The 25,855-nt window shown below is 41.5% G+C and overlaps 1 protein-coding gene across 11 annotated transcripts in view; it reads right to left on the reverse strand.

Annotated features, from left to right (window-relative positions):
- Nek10 (NIMA-related kinase 10) overlaps positions 1 to 25,855 on the reverse strand; it is a 234,425-nt gene that overhangs the window by 189,755 nt on the left and 18,815 nt on the right. For 10 of the 11 annotated variants that reach the window (XM_013515620.1, XM_005387501.2, XM_013515619.1 and 7 more), the window contains 3 exons: positions 21,965 to 22,095; positions 20,248 to 20,346; positions 7,822 to 7,906 (listed from right to left, as the gene is read on the reverse strand). In XM_013515620.1, coding sequence (XP_013371074.1) covers positions 7,822 to 7,906; positions 20,248 to 20,346; positions 21,965 to 22,095 — 315 coding nt within the window. The remainder of the gene's footprint in view (positions 1 to 7,821; positions 7,907 to 20,247; positions 20,347 to 21,964; positions 22,096 to 25,855) is intronic. The other variant, XM_013515621.1, reaches the window with a different exon arrangement.

Genomic DNA, 25,855 nt, shown 5'->3' on the forward strand with positions numbered 1-25,855 from the left:
CCCGTTTAATTAAACCTGTATCTCTCTCCTTATTTAACATGTACAAAAAAGGAAGTTATTTTAGATGCAAACGCTAACCACAATTTCAGGTCTGTGAAATGCGCAAGGATGAGAACATGAGTATGAGAGCACACGCTTCAGTTCCACTGTGTATGCAGAAACACTACAAGTTTTCAAGGTTCTCGGGCCCACATTTCCTTATTCTGTGTAAAGTGAACCTGGACACGCTGAAGATGCCCATGTTTGAAGTAAGTGTGAAGGAACATGGATAGCTCCATCAGAAATAGCTTCATGACTGGGTGCTAATTTGAAGCCTCATCAACACCATTCACCCTCTGAAAGTTATAATTAAAGAACATAAGGATGTTGCATACATTATCTCTAGTGATGGCACAGCATTTCATACTTATAGGAATAGCATTTAAGACCATTTATATTTATTGAATATTCACTTCATTTCTGTTATATACAGCCCTGGGCAAGGGTCTGGCAAGGACACAAGCATGTAGTTGACAGGGACCCACTTTACTAAGCTTGAGGTGGTGGACAAAAAACTAGAAGTTACAAGAAACCTATAGCATGATGTACAATGATGGGCTAGAGGGGATGGACGGAGGGAAACTTCACAAGCCTGGTGGTCTCTGAACTGAGACTGGGAGGATAGGAAGACTCATTGAACAAAGATGGGGGATGTAAATAAAACACAAAAGGTACAATAGATATTGTGAAAGGGAAAGAAATTGCTCAAATGGAAGGAACAGCTGGGATGAGGGAAAGGAGAAAAGAAAGAAAGAAAGAAGTAAAGGAAAAAATATGTATGTATACACAAGGATGGCTGGGATAATTGTACTGCTGATGTCTATTGGCTTATTGAAAAGAACAGTTAATGCTTAAATTTTTTGACCAATTTTGCATGCTTATATCTGGTAATCTGGACAACTAATGTGAAGACAACAATATGCAATATAACAACCACTGATCAATTCCTACATCTTGTTTACTGAAGCTCAGTATCAGTTCTAATTTTTTATTATTTTTTATTCTCTTTAATTGTTTGATCAATCTTGCATTCTTACATCTGGTAATCTGAGCAACTTAGTTGAAAATAACAATATTTAATATAACAACCATTGTTAATTTCCTATCATCTTGTTTTGAAATTCTGTATCATTTTTATTTTTTTGTGTTGTTTTGTTTTTGTCTTTGTTGTTGTTTTGATATTTTTTCTCTTTAAAATTAAAAAAATGGGGGATGAGGTGAAAATAAAGGAGACTTCAGGCAAAGAAAGGGGTGGCTTAAAAGTGCATGGAAATTGCACAGCAAAAACATCAAGATGTTCCTTCTCTCTGAAAGAAGCAGTTTCATAACTCCATAGATGGAATTGAGGGGAATGCTAGAAAATTAGAGTGGGATCAAACTGTGGAAGCAGTGAGATGAGAGCCTTGATTTCAACGTTATCAAGAAGACCGTGACACCCAGTGAAATTCTGTAAACAAAAACTGGCCAGAACCATGTCAGGGCCTTCCTTCTCATCTTAAAATGAACTGGAGAGGGGGATGTCAACTGGGAGCCCCACGGGGAGTCAGTGGCAGTGCAACTGGGAATGCAGGCAGGGGTAGACTTGAAGTGATACGGTCAGGAAGGAAGTGAACTGGAAGACATGGCCCTATTTGGTCATGGAAGCTGGGGACAGCGACACAACACATAGACACAGAGTGATAGACTTGGTGAGAGGGGAAGACAAGCTGGGCATACTGAGGTGCTGATGGGATGTCCAGGTTAAACAAAAAGTACAACAGGGCATGGAAGATGAGGTGAGGACAAAAGATTAGTATCTAGGGGTCTTTCCCATAAAGGAAATCCACGTTTGCTGCGTCAGAGTGGGAAGTCACCAAGGGAGACTTGTTGGCATGATTGCTCATTGTCATTCTCAAATGTTTATCCTAAACAAGATATTTATGTGTCCAATGATACTCGTGGGAGGGCTGGGGATTTAGCTCAGTGGCGCAGCACCTGCCTGGCAAGCACAAGGTCATGAGTTTGATTCCTGGTACCGGAAAAAAATAAAAATAAAAATAAATAAATAAATAAATAAACTAGAGTGTCTGGTTTATTTCACATAATATTCGTGGGAGAAGAGTAAGTCAGTGTTTTCCGAACTATGTGTTAGAAACAGTCATTTTATTTTGTAGCATGGGTGAAGCTGGGCATGCTCCCAAAATGAAAGGACAAGAAAAGGAAGGGGCTGGGAGGGAAGAGGAAAGAAAGGGAGAGGAGGAAAGTGGGGACATACCCCAAGCTGGCCTCGAACTCACAATGATCCTTGTGCCTCAGCCTCCCAAGTGCTGGGCTTACAGGCGTGCGCCACCACGCCCAGCCTGGAAAGGCGAGAGGGAGGGGAGAGAAGGAACAGAAGAAAAAGAAGAAGTTTTAGGTCACATCAGCTGGGGAAAGGCTAGGTTAAGCAGACTTCAGCAGCTTCTCTGTCTCAAGCAGCTCCTCCGAGCCTTGAGCACGCTGCTGTGCACTCTAAATCCCCAAGGAAACCACCAGCACACAGCCTGTGCCAAGCACCTTTGGCCAAAAGCACACCTCTTTTCACAGAACTGACCACTTCTCAGAACACTTAGAGAAGTACTGCTAGAAGGTATAGGAAAGGGAAACAGGCTTCTCGCACAGAGAAATTGTGTTGTTACGTACTCAAGAACGGAATTTGCATGTAGGAAATGAACGCTTCACCTGCATGTTCCTATAGAGAGTGGAGCCGGGCTGGGAGGCTGCGCCCAGACTCGCTGTTTTCCTTGTCTTTCACTTGGTTACACCGGGGAGTTGCTCTAACCCGAGAATGTAAACTAGAGAAAACCATGGCTACAAGATATGTATACACTTGGGCTTAACAGTGCTGGCTACTGATCGGAAAAGCAAACAGGACTGGATAGTTCAATGACACTGACGCCTGCTGGGTGTCCTTTCAGATCCACAGGCCAGAGGATCACAAGATTGGTTTCTGTACTTTCGAGCCTGCTGACCTGGACAAAGTCCCTAGTAAATCTGCACATATCCCTGGCTCTGCTTGCTCCTTGAGTTCTTCTCCTTTTTGTCTAAGGATCCAAGCAGAGCACAGGAGCATAAGACTGCAATCTCAGAACTCCAGAGGCAGAGGGAGGAGAATGGCAGTGAGTTCGAGACCAGCCTGAGCTAGATATTGAGTTGGAGGCCAGCCTGAACTACATAGTGAGACCTTGTCTCACACTAACAATCTACCCAATAAGATAATACTGGTAAAAAGTACATATAAAAAATAGATCTTATTGAGCCAACACGAGCACTGTTTGTACACCACTATCTAACCATAATGAAAAGTGTCATTTCCACATACGTGCTCCTTCTTAAGCCTACTCAGCAGTTAAATCAGTGAACAATGAGCAAGCTGTAATGAGCCTTTGACACTGAGCTGCTAACATGACCGGGTCACTTCTCTGTTCAAAAATCACTGGAGCCTCTACATTGCTTATTCCCTGGTCTTGATTTTATCATTCCCCACCCTCTCACTAGACTGGACTTCACTATTCTTTTCAGACATAGTAGTAAGTTCTCTTCTACAAAGCCTTAGGTTTGTAGAGGGGTGAGCAAAAAGGAAAGATGAAAGATGTTTCTAAAGTGTCCTGCCTTGGAACCTTCCTGGAAGGAAAGACAGTGCCATGAGAAGAATCAAGAATTGTATCCGAGAGGGGCTGAAGAGGGGCGGGGAGAAGAAAAATCAAGATATATCATGAGCAGGTACAAACTCCCTATGATGAATGTGATCACTATGTCTATCTAAAGTGTACCAATAAACCTAACTTTAAAAAGGAATTGTATCTGCAGGTTCATGGATGAGGAAAAGAACAGAAGAGTTTTATTTTTTAAAGCTATTGAGTATAATATGCTACAGTAATGGTTCTCAAACTGTCCTCAGAATCTTTTTTACACCCTTAACAATTACTAAAAACCACGGGGCTGGGGATTTAGCTCAGCGGCACAGCTCCTGCCTGGCAAGCACAAGGTCGTGAGTTCGATTCCTGGTACCAGAAAAAAAAAAAGAAAGAAAATTACTGAAAACTCCAAAGAGATTTTATTCATATGAATTATATCTGTTTGTGTTTACCATACTAGAAATGAAAAACAAGAAGGTTTCAAAGCACAAGAATCCTCAAGCCCACATCCCAGGAGCTGTCAGAGCCCTGACAACACCACATGTTGTGTAGCCCCTGCAGAATTCCACTACACACTTGGAAAGAGCATGGGAAGGAAAAGGCAAAGAGCATCTTAGCTTTATCGGGGAGGTAGGTTTGCCTTTGTAGAACCCCCGAAAAGGCCCTAAGGACCTATGAGCTATGCAGAGGCCACACTTCAAGAAGCACTGTGCTACTGGTCAGTGAGGCAGAAATATCTCTCTGGGAATGTGGAACTTACAATGAAAAGGAGGAGGCTAAAAACACGACCTTGTAAACAAAGAACAAAACAGTGATAGCTAAAGACAATAGCTTAGAAGATACAGGCAAAAATGACAGGGCAGATAACATTTTGAGGAAGATTAACATTTAGGGAGACAAGATTTAAAACAAGAGTAATTAAGTAATACAGCCCTAAATACCAAATAAGAACTTGAGGCTTCCAAAATGAGTAAAGACAAACAGAAAATGTGATAAGGTGTCTCCACCAAAGTGCTTAAGAAATGTCAAGGCTGAACGAAGCCTACTAATGCAATTGAGTTTTGAAGATTTACAGATTTTCTCTGTATTTTTGACAATCTATGTGCCATGGCTGCACTAGAATGAATACAGATGAGCATTCATCCTGCTTGGGACACCAGCTAAACTTGAAATCTGAGTACATATAACATTCATTAATTCTGAAAAATGCTAAATAATCATATCTTCAAGGACAGTGTTAGCATAGCCACTGAACATGTGCTGAAACTTCTGTGTGCTATGAAAAAAGCTCCAGCCTACAAACCACCAGGCTAGGACCTCTCAGTGAGGAACGAGAACTGAAACGCAGCACGCTGTGTGTGCCTTCCAGAGAGAGCTCCGCACACAGACTTCAGTGTGAGGGCAATGAAACGCATGAGTCCTGGTAGAAAGAAAGTGGATTCAGGAGACAGAGCTGACTTTTTAAGAAGTGCAGTAATGAAGGTAAGAGAAAGACCTCAGTGGAGAGCTTGGGCAAGGAAAGTGTATTTTTATAAAAAGGAAAAATGGAAAGGAAGCCAATGATACAAGAAAGAAAACAAAGGGAAGGATGAACCTTGGCAAGGAGAAGGAACATTACTTCTGAAATAAGGAAGGAAGGTTGTATGATAATCCATATATTTTAAAGAAGAGCGCATAAAAGGGTTCGCACTGGGATGGCGTCAGGCTTCTCTAAAGCTGCTGATGAAGTAATTTTATGAGAATGCCGGGGCAAAGGGGGCTTGGGCGTGAGAAGTGGAGATGGCTTAGAACGGTCACTAAAGACCTCACAGTGCTGATTCTGTAAGAGAGGAAATGAACGTGCAGCAGCAGCAAAAGCTTGCTGGAATCTACTGCCACAGTTGTAGTAAACCCCAGCACAGCTTTATGACTTCAGCCAATAATTCTTGGCAGCTGAAGTTGTTATACAACTGCCCAAGCACATGTTCTTCTGTGTGGGAAGGAAGCCAGGAAGGAGAAGTTCCGAGAGGATCCCCTTCTATGGCAAGAACGACTGGCAACTGGGGATACTAGTTTCATATGCGTTTGGTAGTAAAATCTCATAGAGTGACCACTGCAGTCTTTACAGAGCAGTACAATCAACCCCCTACTAATCCATCAAGGACTAGATGTTTAAAAAGCAGTGTTTCAGAGGGGAGATCAGCAGACTATGACTCCACTGTCACCAATGAACTTAGCAAACAAAACATGCTAAGGTAAATATTTTGCTAACTTTGATAAGTCAGAAACTGGATCTTCCTTCTTGAATAGTTTTATGAATATTACATATATAATGTTTTCATCTAAACTGAGACACGTCAGAGAGAGAAAGAGGGTGCTCTTGTTCATTAAGTGGGAGAGCTAACCACATCCTGGGACTGATCCAGGCAAAATGGAACAAATGTTCCATATATATCCCACACAGAATAGCAAGAAGGCATCTCAGAAATGCATGGAACACACAAATCTATGTGGCTGGCCATGGAGAAAAAAGATGCTATGTACACAGAAAACTGAGCAGTCAGGGCAGAAAACCCTTAGGAAGTTTCCTGAGTCACATATGCAGAGGGTTGTGGTTAGCTACACTATGATCACACAGGCCAATCTCGAATACAGTGTGAAGAAGGGGCCGACGCCCTAAGGCGAAGATGTGCAGTGACTGTGAACCCCAGAAGACTTGTACCAGCGCTGTCTCTCTAGCTAGCTGATACCAAAACATTTTTTTTAAGTGCCACATTTGGGAAAGATAATTGCTGGGGTAATGAAAGCAAACATATTCTGACTTAAACAAGAATTTATAGAGAAAAACTGAAACAACAACAAAAGATGTGCATGGTCTGTGCTTCCTAATGTTTTATGGGGACACGGCATAACAGGAGATACTGCTTAGGGAGGAAAAAACCGTAAATACTGTAGAAATTTGTAGTGTAATGAAAATATTCTTGACATAGTTCACACTGGCAAGGAGAAACAATGATCAAAAAGCAATCTTGAAGCTTTCTCACACTGCGGTGCCCTGATGAGCAGTTTCACCATCCCCTGAGAACGTATACAAATGCATACTGTAGACCCTACCCCCAAACTACCAAACCAGAAACTACAGCAATCATTAAAGTTTTCCAGATGTTTCTGGTGTACAATAAAGTTGGAAAGCAGCTGCTTTATGCAGCCAGCTATCTACCAGCTGGGACTGGAAAGAATCACTTTCTGGTCCAGGTGCACTGTTCATCAGGTTTCTGAGTTAGGTTACAATTTAAGTAGCTGATCGTCACAACTCAAAGTGTGAGCCACAGAAATCTGGAAAAATCGGCATTTCCTGGAAGTTTGTCAGTCATAAAGAGCCCTGGGGTTCAGTTTACACCTACCAAGTCAGAATCTGCATTTACAAGATCCACAGGGGATTCTTGTGCACCTTAAAGTCTGAGAGGCACTAAGCTACAGGGAGCATTTTAGCCAAATAGTGCAAAAGGGAGAGATTCTGGATCTCAGTGCCCTCTTCTGAGGTAGGAGGGAAGGAAGCTTCCTGCTCACCTCTAGCTCAGAGCTGCCGGCGAGAAGTCAGGAAGGGGGTGGACCCTAGAGCAGCCACTCACACTGCAGCTCTGCTCTTCACAGGGGCTGCCTCGGGATCCGCATGAGGAGGCCCCTACTTGCCACTGCTGACTTTGACTCTGAGCTGCCTGAAAGGTGTGGCAAGTGCAAACCTCCTTGAATTGTTAATCATTTAAAACACCAGGTAGTAATGAAAACAGACCAAAAGTTCAAGCCATTTAACCTCATAAATTATGTAATAAAAGTATACATATTTTATTGTATGCATTTAATCAATTCGTCCAATTGTTGGGGCTGGGGATTTAGCTCAGCGGCAAAAGCGCCTGCCTGGCAAGCGCAAGGTCATGAGTTCAGTTCCCGGTACCGGAGAAAAAAACCAAAAAAAAAAAAAATTCTTCCAATTGTTTTTTAAATAGCAGGTGAGATACTTCCCAAATTTAGAAACTACTGAGTTATGAAAGAGACAAAGAAAAGTTGCCATGGTTTACTGCAAAGAAAAGCCCACGGGTTGTTTATTGCACCTTTGTAACAAGTAAAAAATAATTTTCCAACCAACCTGATAACATGGATCCCTCATTAGTAGCCTCAGACAAATTAACACTCTCAGGAAATGAATAGATGGGGCTCGATTAACCCACTCCCTGAAAGAGAATAACAAAGAGAACATGATGTTTAAGGGCCAGCGTGACAGCTCATAAACAACGCGTGTCTTTGAGGGAGTATAAAGGATACATGAAGGAACAAGAGAAGCACCCAGTTTATTTCAACTGTAATCTGCAACTTGTTCTGTTATTTGATACATGCACATTTGACTCACATTAATGCAGCGCACACACACAAACCACGTTTACCAGGATGAAATGAGGCCTCCATATTCACTTGGTTCCCAGCATTCAATTATTTCATGGCAACCCTAAATCAAAATAAATAGCTAAAATCTCCCCAAAATTGTTAGGTACAACTTAGTAAGAACTTAAACCCTGACATTGTGATGTCAACTGAAAAAAAATAAAATATATCTATTAACAAAAATATTTTAATTTTTATCTTTAAATCACCACATTTACATATTAACAGGGCATGTGTACCTGTAGGTCCTAAAACACTTCTCAAACCTTGGAATCATATTTGATACTATCACTGTCCTCTTCTGCATGACTTTTCTGGGGTATTTGCCTTTATTGTAAAGGCCACCAAAATCCCAGCTTCCAAAAGATATGTCTTCATCAAAGCAGTATGTACAAACCAATGTGGAAATCATAAACTACCTGGAGTAGTTTGGGATATATCTGATGCATGTTGAATACTCTGACTTTCTTGGATATTTACAATATTCTATGGTGCCCCTGCGCATGCTGTGCAGTGCTGGGTTACGTTGGTGCTCAGTTTGGGAAACACAGTGATAAGGTATTTTCTTAGGTCAGTTTCCCCAGACTCTATTCCCAAGATGAAGACTGGTGTCTGCAAATGAGTGGCTAAGGACAGTCTTCAGAGACCAGCAGGAGAGCAAAGGAAACGGTGAAGCAGAAGGAGAAAGCCAAGCCAGGGTGCTACCTGCGGTACATCCTCCCTCAACCAGTAGGGACTGTGGGCGTCAGCTTCACTTCACAGTTGTCCCCCATTGAGGCAAGGGCACCAGGCTTTCATACTCCTGAAGCTGCAGGGCTGAGCGCTTGGAAGGATACAAATTCCCAGGTACTTCCTCCCACTGAGCCTATAGGCGAAGCAACTCTAGGAGCCTCAGGGTGGAGCCAGTGCTTCTACACAGGAAGCCCAGAAACCAAGAGCACGAGGATTTCAGGAATCTCGGCAAGGCACCGACATCACATTTCTACACTGAGATTAATTACAACCCTTTGAAATTAAAGTAGCAGTCACTGGAGAAATCACATGAAGACGGGAACCGAAGGTGTAATTCCTAAATGCCAAGTGCAACAGTAGCTAATGAGACTGGGCCCATTCAGTCAGGGGGAAATCTAGATTTTGGTTTCAAAAGTGGAATACATCCAATATCTAGAATAGCATCAGATTTCTGAAGAACTATTTAAAGTATCATTTCAAATATATAAGTGTCTGCCCAAGTGCAGACTGAAGAGCTTTGAAATTGTTTCTTTAGCAAAAGGGAAAAAAATGACTTAGTCATACCCCTTTAAGAATCTTTAAAGTAAGACAACTTGCAATTTTGCTGGGTCATTGGAATAGCCAAACAATGTCCTAGTCTGAGGAGGTCAAGGGGCCTTGCACCTGGTGGCTGCTCAAATATGCACTGACTGACTAATTTCCTGATTTATACCAGGGTTATCAAGGGAAGCAGGTGTGGTCTCAGTTCAGGTACCTTGCAATTAATGAGTTAAACCTAGGAGATTATCACAGTCAACTAAGAATCCTTCATTTCCATGACTTTGTAAGCTCTCTAGCTCAGAAGTAGGAAGGCAAGGCAAGCATGGTCTCTGCCCTTCCTGGTCCTTTGAGCTCCTGTGAGTAATTTCTTCCATCACAGAGCTGTACTTTGTCCAGTTAGAGCTGGTAGTGAATGCTGTCACAATGCTAAAGCTTCCAGCTGGCTCCCCTTGTGTAGCCATTAGGCCACAGAGCACGCAGAAAGCAAGGTGCCTTTCACACCAGTTGGCAAGGACGTTAGTACCGAAGGTTACGGAGCAACAGAGCCCAGGCAGAAATTACCACCTACACTTCCTGTATCTCATTTTGATCATTAGCATGGCTGAAATTGATTTGGTGACCACCTACACAAACCTGATTCCTTCTAGTTTTCCAAATATCGGTTTTCCAAAATACCACACCTCTGGGGTTTTGTCTTCGTCTTCTATTTCCCTCACATCATTGACCCACTTCCTCAGCAAATCTTGTCTGCTCCATAACCAGACCTCTGATGTTTCACTCTCTCCTCTACCACCACCCTGTTTCAAGCTACCTTTATCTCATTCTTGAGCTACTGCAAAAGCCTCCTTCCTGGGACCCATGCTTCTGCCTTTGACCTCTGCTTATTCTTCCCATGTCTACAGGTTGCACTTTAGAAATGCCAAGTTAATTCATGTTATGCCTCCACCTAAACCCTCGAATAAGCTCCCACCTGAACAAAATCCAAAGCTGACACCACAATCCACAAGATTCTATACGATCTGTCTTTCTCACTGTGCCTCTGACCCCATCTCTTCTCTAGTCCCTTTTTCCCATCCTCCCAACCACACTGACCCTCCTAACACACAGGTTTGGCTAAGATACTTCTCATGAAGCCTATTGTGGTTTTTCAGCACTGGAACCTGAAAAACTACAGAGATGTTCTTCAATCTGACATGAGGCCACTCACCTCATGACTGTTCTAACCACAGTGTGTGTTTGGGGCAGAGGTGGTGAGGAAGGGGGCTCAGCCCTGCTGTGACTGGATGCTACCTGACATCCTCTACGAAGGTGTTTCTCTCCGGGTGACACTTGTCTCTTACTGCTCTATTATTCAAGCTGTACTTGGTGTACGTGTAAACAAAAGCCCAAAGCACAAAGTGCCTGCTATTTCATACTTAGCCAAGAAAAACTCAAGGACACTACAGAAGCTATTTCAGATTAGCATCATAATTTTTCTCACCTCCACAGCTGAGCTGGTTGTGTATCCAGCAAGGTCATGTGGAGCACTTCTTAAGCTGACTGACTTAAGTCAGTCCTCACCACTTTGTCCTATATCTGTCCTTGGCCTCAAGTGACAGAATTAAGCCTTGTCTCCTGTGTAGTGTCAAAAAAGTCAACTTTTTTCTAATCTTGTCCATCTTAATCCTGAGTGAATCAGACTTACCCTTCCTGAAAGCAGGCTGAGCATGTATGGTCACGGCCACCAGAAGTGCCACACTCGATCCCACTCCACTTAGCCAAGCTACCCACAATTCCCTCCATTTCATAGGAAGGACGTAGGGAGATGTGCTTTTCCTGTAGCCTATATTCTTGGGAATGTTTGGGTGCTTCTTGTAGCTATAATCCCAGCAGAAACCCGAGTGCAGAGATGCCAACCAAGATGTTCCAAAAGCATCACTGGCTGAGACCTACTCTTCCTGGCATCACCACGGCTCCTGTCCACTACAGCTCCTCCTGCTCAAGCACCTTGTCGTGACTCTTTTGCCATGGGGGCAAAGCCCAATTTCTTTGGAAAATAAAGGCAGGACTCAACCACAACCGGGGCAGCCAGCGAGGCAGCGTCATCCAAGGTCACGGTGACAAATGCACTGTGGTTCATCCTGACTTCCTACGGTATACTCCCTGCATGGGGAAACATGGCAAATCTGAAGTTTATTTTGGACTTAAACAATCCTCTATGGGAGCACTTCATCTATGGGAACAGCTGTAAAACTATTCCCATTCCAAGGTTCCTATTACAGGGAGAGTACCTTTAATCTTTATATAAATAGGGAGAGAACACATGACAAGCTCCCCTTTCAGGTGCTGCGGTGAGCAGTGATGTCAGGGAAACCACAATGCAGTGCAGACACTGCTGCTCCAAGTTCTAACAGCAAGAATGACCAAGTCGTACACAGCTGCTGGAGCCTAGTAAATGCTGACGGCCTCTCACTATTGAAGAGGAAAAGACATGAGACATTTTAAGAGCTGATTCATGCCACAACCATGTGTACACTTGGTATTTTTCCTGTTAGGTATAGATGACCTTAATGAGGGGAAAGTCCATGATCTCTCCTATGTTTTCTCATATTAAAATAAACATAAAAAGGTTTTTACCTGTTTCTTTCTCACCCCCCCCAAGATAAAAAAAATCCCCCAGTTTTTTTTTTTTTTTTCATTTTTACTATTAAGGAAGTATAAATAAATAAAGGATTCTGGAATAGTTCCAGAGTTGAAAGTTCAGTTCCAAGCAAATGGCATTTTTTTGGTTTCTTTTGCAGTTTTGGGACTGAAGCCCAAAGCTATTAATATTTTTACATGGTTCTGGCCTCTGGGGCTGTAAATGTAAATAGGATTCCTAATGTCTGAGTCCTCCGGCTCCTCCCCGTGTGCCCTGACCTCTGAAGGCGCAGTTGTTACTTCCTTGGCTCCCAGCCCCTGCCCCGCTACAAGACGTGGTGGGCGGGATGGAGCGCTGGTATTAGAGAGGATGTGGGGTGGGCTGTAAAATGATACATACATCTGTCTGCCAAGAGTCAGGGGCCTAGGAAACGCACAACGTGGTGCAACCAGAAAATTACACAAATAGTAGTGACAGACTGGAAAGATGGTGCGTTCATTTTGCAGATTCCACCCCTGCGGCCTGGGGCAGCAGCGTGACTGGAGCACAGCTATACCTAAGTAACAGCGTTGGGTGCCTGACTCTCAGTCCAAACTCCTGTTGTCTCCCTCCCTCCACCGGGCTCCCTCACAGAAGGAAGACTAAAGAGAAAGAGGCTCCAAATACTAATATGGGAGCAGGAGTGTTCCTCAGGATGCCATGGGGATCCGGAAAAGCCATCCATCTGCAGAGTTAGCACCTCCCTGGAGGGTGAGTCTCAATATAGCAGCCACACAGAAGCAAATTCATGAGCGGGCAAATAGTTATCCCCTCTTGTGACTGAACTTATGCCACTGCGTTCAAGGACTATTAATACAAGGCAGCGTGATCCGCTCCCGCTGCCCTTGTCCAGGACCGGCCCACCTGCCATTCACTGTCAGCATCGGATGCTGTCTTCACTAACAATTTAAAAAAGATAGGAAATGTCACTATGGACATAGTATTTAAAAGAGAACAGGCAGGTGGGATTCCTATTTCTTACACAGTGGAAGAAACTAGTTCACAATAAGAGAGTTCCATCTGGAAATTGGTCACAAATATGTATTGTATAATAAATTGTAGTATTGTATAATAAATTTGTAGTATTGTATTGTATAATAAATTGTAGTATTGTATAATAAATTTGTGGCTACCAAAGTAAGCAAGAGTTCTAAGTGGTGTGGCATTAACTTAACCATGCGCTGATGCCAGTGGCGGTGGTTCCAATATAGACCCCATTTGTAACATGCTTCTCTCTCTCTCTTGCTCAGAATGAGCACCTTTCCCATGTTGTAGCAATGTGTTCGCTAATATTCCCTGTCTCTGTCTCTGTCTCTCTCTGCCTCTCTCTCTCCCATCTTTGAATTAATGTTTAAAAGTAGAGGAATTCAAGCCCATTTTGAGATAAATATTACCTCATATTGCTAGGACAGAGGTTTTTTTGAATAGTTAAAAAAATAAAATTGACACCAAAACAGAAATCTTAGTAGAAACAAGAAGAGATTAGAGGAACTCCATCATGCAGAATTATTTAAGGGATCTGTGTTGACTTGTCACAGTACTCAAGGTCTTTATTCTTCCTCTGTATCACCCACTCAACCTACCCCAAAATATACAGCCACTCAATGAGAACTTCAACCAGTGGACCCCCTGGCCCCTAAAACCAGAAAGGTATGAACAGGAAGGACTTCCTTCTACATAACTGATGAGAATTTCAGAATACTTTTGCACATTTACTCACCCTTGCCTGTAGGCCATGCAAAGTAATAAACCCAGGAGTGCAACAAAGGACAGAGCCACATACTCACACTCATGGAGCTCACACTCTGAGGAACACAAATCACACACACAAGCAAATAAACTTGTATCAAGGGGAAAATGGGGAAAAGCAACAGAGGCTGAGGATTCCTCGAGTCGAGGGGCCAGGAGAGGAGAGGGGTCAGGAGCCCCTCAGTGCAGTTACATTAGCATGAAATGTACCAGGGGCCTGGGCTCTATGGAAGTTTTAGAAGAGCAGAACTGTTAGATCCATAGCGCCTGAGGCAGAGCACTGTGGTTGGTGTGAAGAACAGCAAGAAAGTGAGTAGAGCTGGAGCAGAGCAAGCAACAGTAGGAGTTAAGTCAGAGAAATAACAGGAGCCAGCACCTTATGGGCCATGTAGAACAGAAACAGAGACTCTGGAATTTTTCACTCTGAGAAGCTACTGCAAGGCTTTGCACAGAGGATTCATACAATCTGAGCCTTGGAAAGGACCCTTCCAGACGCAGTGCTAAGAACAAAGTAGGGAGAGCCAAGCATCAGAACCAAGAAACCCAGTTAGTCTACTGCAATGGTACAAGCAAGACACGACGGTAGCACGGACATGACTCACATTGAGGTTTTCATGCATACCACCAAAGTATCTATATGCTGATATGAAAATGTCACAATGAAACCCAATATTCTATATAAGTAATATGCAGTAATCAAAAAAGGATTTTTACAAAGATGAGGTTTTCTCATAGGTTGAGAAAAAAAACACAAGTTCAAGTTTTAGAGATGTTACTTTTTAAATTATTTTCTTGAGAAAGTGTCTCACTGTATAGCTCAGGATAGTCTTAAACTCACTGTGTATCCCAGGCTCGCATCAAGCTTGCAGGAACCCTCCTGCTTCAGCCTCCTGAGTGCTGGGATTACAGGTATGTGCCACCTCGCCCTGATGGCAAAGGATGTTACTTTTGAAATACCCAAAGAAGGAAGAATCTATCAATCAATGTGTGAAAAGCGATGAATTTATAGCAAGGCACAATGTATCTAATGAGGCTCAGCCTTCTGGAGCAAAGTTGGTAGGAAGTTGAGGCACATACAGACTTTGACAGGAGGGTTTAGAGATTGTTTGACTGTTAGCTGTTCAGCTGTGGTTTCTGGAATGTGACTGTCACTCATTGCCTGGCTCTCAGATGAGAAAGCGTCATTTATTGATTTGGCCAAGGTTACAATTGGCTCTAGTGGTTATGTGTGGCCCAGGAATAAGCAGTTCTTTCCTGGAAAGGTAGGAACATTTGGATTATATGTCCACAAGACATCCAAATGGACGAGATTCACAGGAAGAAGGCAGTGGGAGAGAGAGTACATGATTACAAAACGGGTACTCTTCCTGGTGAAAACCCAGGGAAGAAAAAGCATGCCAAAATACCAGCACAATTAGTGTATTATACTCTGATTAGTGTATTATAATTTTCTTTATGCAAAAATGTTCTAATTAGGGTGGCTTTAGGGTTTTTTTGGTACCAGAAATCAAACTCAGGACCTTGCACTTGCCAGGCAGCCACTTATGCCACTGAGCTGTATCCCTGGCCTATACAGTGGTTTTAAAACATTGAATTAGTTTGTATGGAAGAAAAAAAGAAGCCAGAGAATTAGCAAAGAATAGGAGAGAAGAGGACTGAGCCAACATTGCTTCTGGACCGTGGTCTTAACTTCACAGTTCACACCTATCAGATGAGCCTGATATCCTTCAGCTTCTGTTACATCTCTGTGACTTTCTGAGCTGTTTCACATGCTCGTGTGTGTGTGTGTGTGTGTGTGTGTGTGTGTGTACATTTTAAGTGTGGGTTAAATCCTAAGTAACTTCTTGTAAGAAATAAAAATGTAAGAGCTGAAAATTTGTTCCAAGTTAGGTAACAGAAAGCAAAGGAATCATTATTTGCTTGAGGACTACATGTGAGGGAAAAATTTTTATTTTTTATAATTTTCTGTATTTCTTAAATTTTTAAAGTGACTGAAATAATTTATCACAAACAAATTCCAAATAAAGAATCTGAGTCCTGATATACTCTAATGAAACCTGCATCCATGGCTTGATTTAGAATGAAAGATCCAGGTCTTGGTCTCCAGGAGCTCACTGGGGGCTGAGGCCAAGAAGGAACAAGATCTTTTAGAACTTTGTGAACCAGCTGAGGCAAGAGCCATGGGAAGAATCTAAGTACATGAAGGCGCAAGCGTTAGATTTTAGGGGCCTTAAAAAGCACTTAACTGTGTCCAGTTTATGGTGCTGACTTGACCTACTCCCTACAGAATTCTGAACCATGTGACCCCAAGTGGCTGTTTCCCCTTTCCAAGACAGGAAAGAAACTTGACTGGTTCTTTACCATGTGATGAGATGAAATCACAGAACAAGCCTCTCTCCATCAACTTCAGGTACTTTGAGAACTTAAATTTATTCAGTGGACTAAAGAGATTCTCAGCATGGTCTTCTCACCTCACTTTCCTCTGTGACAAGGTCTGCAAAACAAAGGCTAAAGGACCAGGCAAAGCTCAAAAGGAAAAGAGTCCCCGCATCATGATGTAGCCCAGGAGGTGACATGGACAACAAAGGGGTGATTGTTAGCCAAATGTTGTACTGGTCCTCTTGTTCAGAAGTATCTGTGATGTTCCCAGAACAATTTCTTTAGAAGCCCCTATGACAGCGTCATGTTTTAGCCAGATGTTTCCTTCTAGTTCAAGAAGTTCTCTCTTATACACAATGTAAACATAGCTCCTATCATTACAGCCTACAGGCTCATTTCCAAAATGTTTAAAGTGTTGCAGGTAGTTCATGAAATTGAATATAAAATAATAAGGATACCAAATTGTTCTTTTCAGAAAAGTACCTGAATGTTGGACAGACAAGATTGTAGTAAATGGATTGTGTGGGTCTCTTTTAACTAAAATGAGCCTACCTGGGGTGTCTCGCATTTACAAAAGTTATGGCAGGAGGGAGACAGCCTGCCCGTTCTAGAACAGTAGTACCAGGAAAGGTCAGCTAAGTGAATGTACCAGATTCCATGTTAAGGAGTAAAAGGAAAGATTACGATCATATGTTAAAAAATGAACTGTGAAACTGAGACATACTTTATCTTACCTTAACAAAATTTAAGTTATACTTGGTATACTGAACTAGATCAAAGCTAGAATGAATTGTGCTGGTATTTTGGCATGCTTTTTCTAAAAATAATAATAATAATAATAGATAAATAAAATATATATATATATATGAGAGAGAGAGAGATCTAATATCATTTAATTCACTTTTGACTTTTGTAGTAAAAAGAGGTTCATTTTTGTCAATATATTGGAAAGATTCATCCTTACTTTACCACCCAAAAGGCTCCTCCTGATTTTTGTTATTCAAAATGTACTCTTGCGATCCCATCTTGTCATCTCCCTTAATACCTTCTTTGTCAACTGTCAAGTGGTCTAATTCCACCACAGCCTCATTTGTCAGATTCCACCAATTCAGCACCATCACTTTCAATAACTTCATGAAATCCTGTAATCTCTGGCCAGATGTGCAAGTTGACTTCGCAAGGTAAATTATATTCTCACTGTGTTACAGAATCTTTCAGTCAGCAAAAAATAGACAGAGCAACAAAGAGGAAGCATAGGGAAGCAGATACACAGAAGAGATATTTGAGCAGAGTTCATTTGTATAAGTGCTGGGGTTGTAGAGAATCTATCAATGTGGCACTTTTTCTTCCCTATACAACCTTCTAACAACCTGGTCTTGAATACTAAGCGCGCTTTATTTTTCCTGTTCATCCAGATAAGACAAAGAGGGGTGAATTTATTTTGTAACATGAGACTCTACTATAGACATTATTTGATCACAAAAAGAAAGACTGGAAGATAAAACATATTTCATATCCTGCCACGCATCAAGATTAGTCAGTGTTGTGTAACCTTGGGTTTAGGGACAGTACTTTCCCTTGCCCTTTCAGATGTACCATGAGATATTTGCAGTGTTACCTTATCTGATTCTGGATTAACAAGTCTGTCTAGTTTCAGTTGCCACCTGGCAGTCTCTCTGAGAGCGGGGGAGTAATCACAGGCCAGTCTTCAGGAAGAACCTAGAAGGAGGTGTCCAACAGTGCGGATGAGGGAAGACTACAGCTGGGGAGAGCAAGGTAGAGGAGAAACAACAGCCTTGCCGCCAGACAGCAGAAATTGAGAAAGGACTTGCAGTGGCTCACAGTTCATGTTTGAGTCTATGTCTTAAATCAGCCACATTTTTAGGGTAAACGAGCATCATACTATCCTAAACGCTGCAAGTCTTGTCTACAACAGGAATTGGACTAAGAACCAAAGACCCACCCTCCAAAAAGTTTCATCCAGGCTTTAATTGTCTTAATATAAATTGTATGTTTTTCCCACTTTTTCCCTTTTAGTGGGATAATGGGTAACTTCTTCCCTGGTCAGAGCAGACTGAGTCTTCAGGAAGAAGGGGACCACAGGTCCTATTCATCTTTGCATTTTAACCCTCTTGTCCTTCTCCACTATTTGTTTTCTCCCTTCCATGAACACAGTAGTTCCTTGCTGCTTTAAGAAACTGAATCTCAGCATCTATCCAACACTAAATGTAATGTTCGTAAAGAAAGGGGATCGGAAGCCATATCAGAAAAAGCCCTGCGTTGTAACTCTCCTATAAGCTTAAAGGCATGAGGAAAACAAAAGACAGTGAGGCCAAGGTTATATGAGGCGAGGGACAACGGAAGACCTTTATTCTTATCCCTGCTTTTAGAATAGAAGTGAACATAGCAATCTGTCAGCAGCCAAGAGATGACACAGAAGGATGCTCTTGATGCCCGGCATTCCTAAATTCCTGCTTGTATCATGAAAGCAAGGAGGCCTACAATTATCTCTTCCTAGTTTGAAGGTTTCCAGGGACTGCTCGTGTTACAGAAAAGCAATCCTATCCAATCTAAAATGTCCCATTAATCACTTAGGATAAGAGATCTCTCAACTTCAGAATTGTTAAGATCTTCTTTAACCAGTTAATGCTAACCCTTGGCAAGTTACTTTCCCTAACAATGTCCGCATCTAGGGCCTTTGCCAAAGTACCGACCTAACAATGACAACTGTCCTACTGGATATCCTTTAAAGAGTCCATGTTAGTTGTTTCAAAAAAAATTTAAAAGTTCATTTCCTAATATCATTTCACATATAGTTATTCTCTCATGAATCATTATTCTACCATCAAGGACAGTTTCAGGTCCTTTGAAATGTCCCTTTATCGTTCAACAAGGATTATGTGTATCATCAAGAACTGAGCGGTAACCCAATCATACTTGGGAAAAGATTTTAGATTTCTCTTATCATCTGAGCCAACCTAATAATTCTTAGCTTAAGCCAAGTATAAAGGCATGACGGTGTTCCAGTTCTGTACTGTTTTAAACTAAACCGGTGTATTTAGCAGTATGTTTGCAGTACTAAATGACCCCAGTCAAAAGACCAAGTCATCAGGCCACCATTTAGACAGGTATTTAGCACTTGACACTCAGTGGAGGGTCCATCAAGATACTCTTCTGTTTAAAATCAGCTATTGCATTGGGGAGCAAAGTCTGGGTGTCATTTTGGTTCAGGCGTTAAATGATTAACATTCTTATTTTATGTTTCATAACAGGAGGAGTTTTTCCTCTCTCACTAAGCCAGAATTCGGATATCTCACTCAAGCCCCAAAGGAGTAGGGACTTAGTTTCTTTATTGGCATCTTTGCAGTTGATGCCTCTGGGAAGGAGCCTGCGCATTCTGGAAAGAGCAAAAGGCAAAGTCCTTCCCGTGCAGCAGCAGCACACCCAGCTCCAAGGGAATCCTCTCAGAATGGACAAAAAAATTAAACCCTGACTGCCCTCCAGCACGTGAAGATCCCTGAGAGATGCAATACATGAATCTAGAATACACGTTAATTAATCCTTTCTCTGCAGGCCCAAACATTGCACTTATGTTAAACAGGTCACAGAGCAAAGGGAAGAATGTCTGGGATGATCCTAAGAGACATCTTCACAAGGCCGTGACTGGATGTCCCACAGTCATCTTTCCTTTCCTTAAGGCCAAGGCTGGTTTCATCAACCATCATGCAAGTGTACCACACAGGCCATTGTCCATTGTATGACCCAGTGTCTCTTTCATAAGGACCCACGCAATGAACTCCTCCCTGAGTATCCCAACCTATAATAAGGAGATTAAGAAAAACCACATAACTTGAGAATTTTCCTACTTTACCTTACCTGTCATCAAATTTATCTAAACTCAGTACCCAACCAGAGTTATTTTAGAGAGATCAAATGCAATGCTTACTCATTCTCCTCCTAAATAGTCTTTCCTCTATTTTATCCTTTAATTTACAGTGTGGCTTTAAACCATATTCTACATATAAGATATATGAAATATGTTACTCTTGGCCAAAAGTCCAGTGACCCTCTTACCTGCATATGAGTCTATTTTTCACCAAGGCTGTAAAGATCTCCTGAAACAATTTATGCTGGGGATGTTTGCTGAAATATCTCTCATTCTTGTAGTTTATACTGTGGTGAAACAAACAGAAAAGCATTTTGCAATAAAAATTATTAAGCCTGTCTCAATGTTAGCAATGCAAAGACCATCTATCTTCAGACAAATATGATTAGAGTCTTGAGGCTCAATATATTGCTAAAAGCAAGTATCAACTGTTGAAACAGAAACTGGAAATTTAACTGAAAACAATAAAGACTATAATCAGTTATGTGTTTAAACACTCACCAGCTGAAATTGGTTGGAGGAAGGAAAAGGGCACACAGAGAAAGTGTGTCTAGGGCCATTCCTTGTACAGCTGTGCAACAAGCACAGGAAAATTCTCTCCCTTCTCTTTCCACTCACCCTCAACCCCATTGGTTGCTTTACATATTAAATCACTGATTGTCACCTGCATTTCCTACCAGATAATAGGGACTGATTGACAGTTTACATTTTTCCAGTCATACTGCCTGCTTGTCTATCCAGTCTACACTCCTTCAGCTGTGCTGATTGTTGATTGTCTTTTTTTGTGTATGTTTAATAAAATTTGGAGATATTCCAATTATAATTTCCTTTTCCTGATATCACATCCTACCAAAGAGATTTAAAAATACTCTCAAGACATCCCACTTCAAAGTCAGGAGAGCATAAAAGATAATGCACAAAAGGATCACATTTAACGGAATCTATAATAATTTGGTGCACGTTAAAATAGACTAATTTTAAACTATAGGCCAAATAAACTAAAATTGCACGAATTTACCACCTCAAAGGCAAGTTTTACAACCTTATGTTGTCACTGGTAACCATCTGCCTTTGTTGTCTTTCAGATGTTATTATCCTGCATGCCCCCCTTCCTGACCAGGTGAGGGCTTTAAAGGTTTTCTAGTACATGGTTACTGGTGGACTGAGTATGGAAGAAAAAGTATTTAGTGTTTCTCATTAAATATATATTTTGAAACTATGAACCCAGGTAATGTCATATAGATTTCTGGACCATTTCCATTTATAAGATAACAGAGAAACAAACTATGTCAAATAAGTAAATGATCATTCTGGACTATCCATGTTGATATTTCATCTGATTCATTATTTTCATGGAACTTGGTGCCAGATGACCCAGGAACATTGTAAAACTGAGAGAACCAGCTCCTGGAAGGGGAGAGGCCCATAACAATGTGCAGCTTCTAGAAGGTCTACGTGGTAACAAGGATAAACATGGACTGATGCTGTTAGTGTTAAAGGTGAGCTGCTATCCATGCAACTGGAAACTGCTGTTGTTTTGACTACCACACTTTTTGGTCACCATATCTGCTCACAGCAAGAGATTCTTTTGTCTTCTTGTTACCAGCAAATTGCAATCAGACCAAAAGCTAAGACAAAGCTTGGCACTGGCTGATCCAGGTCAACAACCTGGAACCATTTCCTTGTTGAACAAATGCCAAATATATGTCAGCACGGCTTAGTTCCACCTGTGACGATTAAGCTTGTCACTTTTGCATTGCTTCTGGGAGTGGTTTGAGCACTAACTAAATTGTTAAACTAAGAATCTCCATGGTAAACTTTGAGCCAGTCATTACATTGTAGCACTTGTTACAGTTTAAATGGGCCAACTGGGATAGGTTGCTGAAGCGCAGGGAGATTTCTTACCTAAAATTTTCAAGTTCAACAGCTTCTGTGGACTCATGCCACTGACCTCGAGCTCTGTGCCCACCTGCCTTGATGGCGGTCTCAGACTTCGTCATGCTATTTTGGGCACTCTCAAAGTTAATGGCTGGAAGCTACAGAAATAGAAGCCAGAGTACGTGAGGATCAGCACAGGATAAAGAAAGTAACAACATGGGGAGAGGAAGAGGGGAGGATGAGTAGAATGAAATCGCCCACACACTGGTAATGCTATGATCAGTATAGGGCTTTCAAAGATTAAAGCATCTTTAAGCATTTACTTCCTTTATCTTCCTTACACTAATTTTTCTTCATAGCTTTTAATACAACTTGTCATAGCTTAGAGTTTATGTTTTGTATGTATAGTTATTTGCATACTGCATGTTATTTACATATTTCCAGTCCCCTTGGATTAAAATGTCACCTTCACACAAGGAAGAACTTGCTTATTTTTGTTCAGTGCTGAGGTGAGGCCTGAGAATCAGGTTTTTGAGGATCCTCCTGTGTTTAGTTCCTCCTGGAGCTAAGTTCCACCTTTGGAAGAGCCCTAGCTGAGACAAGTCCTCATGTGTTTATCTGTTCTACAACATTTCCCAAGTAGACCACTGCCCAACCTATGCCATACGTCAGGGACGTAGCAGTAAATAAAACTCTATCATACTTATCAGCCTGAACACCCTAATTATTTAATACTATCTATGAAAGTTATTAAAATATAGTGCTCACCATAAGGAAAAGTATCTACAACTTGACTATGCCTCTGTTTATTGGATGAATTGGTTAATTACTCATATGAGAAGTTGTCAAGTTATCAGTATTCAAATATTTTCATTGGCCAATATTTACTTATAATTGACAAGAAACTGAGATTTATTTCTGGTACCACATAAACTTAAGCATGTGTTTTCCAAAGTACAAAAGAAAGATGTTCTATAATTATTACAGATGAAGTAAGTCAAGCATCATATAGCAAAAAGATGTAGTTTTTAGTAAATTATTCCATTCTGTATAATTGTAAAATAAAGCTATAATGTGCTATATTTAGTATCTTGTTCCACAGAGGTATATGATAGAAATCAATATGAAAACATTATTTTCTTATCAAAATAAAATATTCCTCATTTCCCATAAATGAATTGCAATAAGGAAATTGTACAATAGCTGGCAAAAAAACAGAAAATCTTTCTTTATCATATGAAAGCCACAGTTGAAGTTTTAAAATATTAATAACACATATTCAATACTGTAAAAAAAAAATCTTTCTATCTCAGTTCAGCCTGCTAATCTACAAGTCCCACAGAACAACAGGACATAGGTACTTATGGAAGCAATGTTAAGTGGTCCAGAGAACAAATTCCCAGATTCTGTGGGTTTAAATCCACCACGAGCTTGGAAGATTTGCTTAATCTCTCTGTGCACTGGTTTCCACATCCTTAAAATGTCAATAATAGTGTATAACTCAGAGTTATTGTGAAAGTTAAGTGAATTACTATTTATAAACCATAGTTTTGTTTTATAAATATTTTTTAATCCTTGTAATTATTCCCACTGTACAGATGAATTTGCTAAATAAACAAAATTTGTCCTTACACATTAAGTGATTTCCAAGTGTAAACTAATAACCTACATGATATTAGATAATAAAGTCACAGCAATGAAAATATTTTCCTGTGTTACACACAAACTCTCATAACACACAGAAAATCTGATTTTCCCAGGTTCAAAGAGTTTCAGATCCCCTGCCATTGATACGGTTCCCAGATCCTGTTTGCGAGACAGAAGGTAGTCAGTACTGAGAAAACAAGCACAATTTACTAAGAGAAGAGGGCACACAGTTGCCACAGCCCACAGCCATTGCCTTTGAGGCAGAGTAGCAGCTGGTATTGAGAATGGACTCATGGCAACCAGTCATCTTCAGATGAAAGCGTGAGTTCAAAACCCAGGGTATTTGGCTCCCTAGTGCCTCAGACCCACTAGCTGTCCGACCTCTACAGCACAGGTGTGTGCAGTCTGAAACTTCCATCACATTCCAGGACTCAGCTCAGCCCAAGCATCCGCACAAGCCTTCCTGTGGAGAGCTCACCTCTCTCATGGCATTTATCATGGCACAACGTGATTATATAACTTCTAGTTTACACATCAGCCTTTTCCCCCTGAACTCAGCCACCTTGAAGATATCACATCCATTTTTGTGTTCTTGGTATCTCTCACAGAGACCGGTATACAGTAGATACTCAAATATGCAGCTGCTGAATGAATGCTCGCATGATCCCCAGTAAACAAATTGATCTAGTAAACTGCCTCCAGATGAGTTCATACACTCAGAAATTGGCTAGCAGACACAGGGGATATCAGACTATCAGACATTTGAAACGCAGAACACACTGTAAGTAGAACAGACCAGTCTCTTCCTTCAAAGTGTTTGCGCAACCACAGAGGGGGGGAGTTAGAGTCAGTAGACAGGCTTAAGAAGCATGCTGCAGAATGAATGAACGGGGGTTGGTTGTAGTGGAAAACACAGAGAAGGCAGGCCTTACCCGGAGATGTCAGCAGGATGTCAGGGAGATCGCCTCCCAGGGTAGAAGGGAAGGAGAAATATGTAAGCTTTGCAAACTGGGAGGCACCTGTGCCGCCTGAACAGTACAAGTGGAAAGGAAAGAATTGAGATCTCAGAATAAGCGGCATGATGCACAGCCTTCCTAAAAGTTTGTTATATCACTTCTGCTCAGAAACTTCAACATTCCCAATCTAATGGGATCAAGAACAAAATCCTTAGATGTCAGAAGACACTGCCTCGTGTCTTCTGCCTTTACTTATCACCTCTTCCTACTGCAATGTCCAATCACCTTTGTGCTTAAATACTTGTCATTTTCCACCCTCCAGATATTTGATTATTTTCTTCATTCTTCTAGAATGCCTCTCCTCTCAATTCCACAGATGGGAAACCAGCCCATTTTTCAAGAACCACCTCCTTCTCTGTCATTCAAGCCCAGAGAGGCTTCCTCTTCCCGCTCACAATTCACATAGGCATTATATCCTTTATCCAGGACCATGTTCCCCCTCCCCTCTGCACCATTATTATTGGGCCTATACCTCATTCCTCAGAGCATGAAAACCCCCCACACCTCATAGGTTTCTTTCCCACAACATCAACCAAAACCTCTTTTCTTTCAAGGCAGTTAATTTTCATTCTTCCATCTTTTTTTAAATTGCAAATACATTTCCGGGTTCCTGTGTCTCTTAAGTATGGGGGCAGAATCTGACTTCTAGCTCTAGGCAGAATACCTCAAGATTTCTAAAAACCTGAGATGAAATTTCCAACCAGCTTTGTAATTTCAGTTTGCTTCAACAACAGGAGGGCAGTCTTTACCTTGAATTATTTGGTTTAACTGGGTTACTTCAGTGTATCTCTATTCCCAGGTCTGTCAGACTCTGAGAATGTCCTACATCAGATTCTAATGTGCTGAAGCGAGATGTGACAGACACAAGCACACAATCAGGACAAAGACTGAAAGCAGAGCAACAGCAGGCACCAACGTGGGAAGAGGGCTTTGGCTCATTAGAGACTTGAAGGAAGGACATTCAGTTCTCTGCAACTCAGCCTAAACCAACACAGATTTCCTTTAAAACCAGTAACTGGCCATCTTCCCATTTGCAAAAAGCAAGCTATATCTTGTTAGAGCACAAATTCAGGTGAGTAGAGCTTAACCCCAAATTCCTTTTCACACTGATTGCTAGAAGTTCCAGAACCAAACGTGGGATGGACCTACTGTCTATTTTGTTGGGCATTTCTGCCTGGCCCAACTTTGCTTTGTCCCCAGCCCTTGTTTTCCTTTTCTCTTTGGCTTCACTTTTAATTTATGAAACCTGCCCCTG

This window comes from Chinchilla lanigera, unplaced genomic scaffold (assembly GCF_000276665.1).
Source record: "Chinchilla lanigera isolate Chin_1 unplaced genomic scaffold, ChiLan1.0 scaffold00029, whole genome shotgun sequence".
NCBI lineage: Eukaryota > Metazoa > Chordata > Mammalia > Rodentia > Chinchillidae > Chinchilla > Chinchilla lanigera.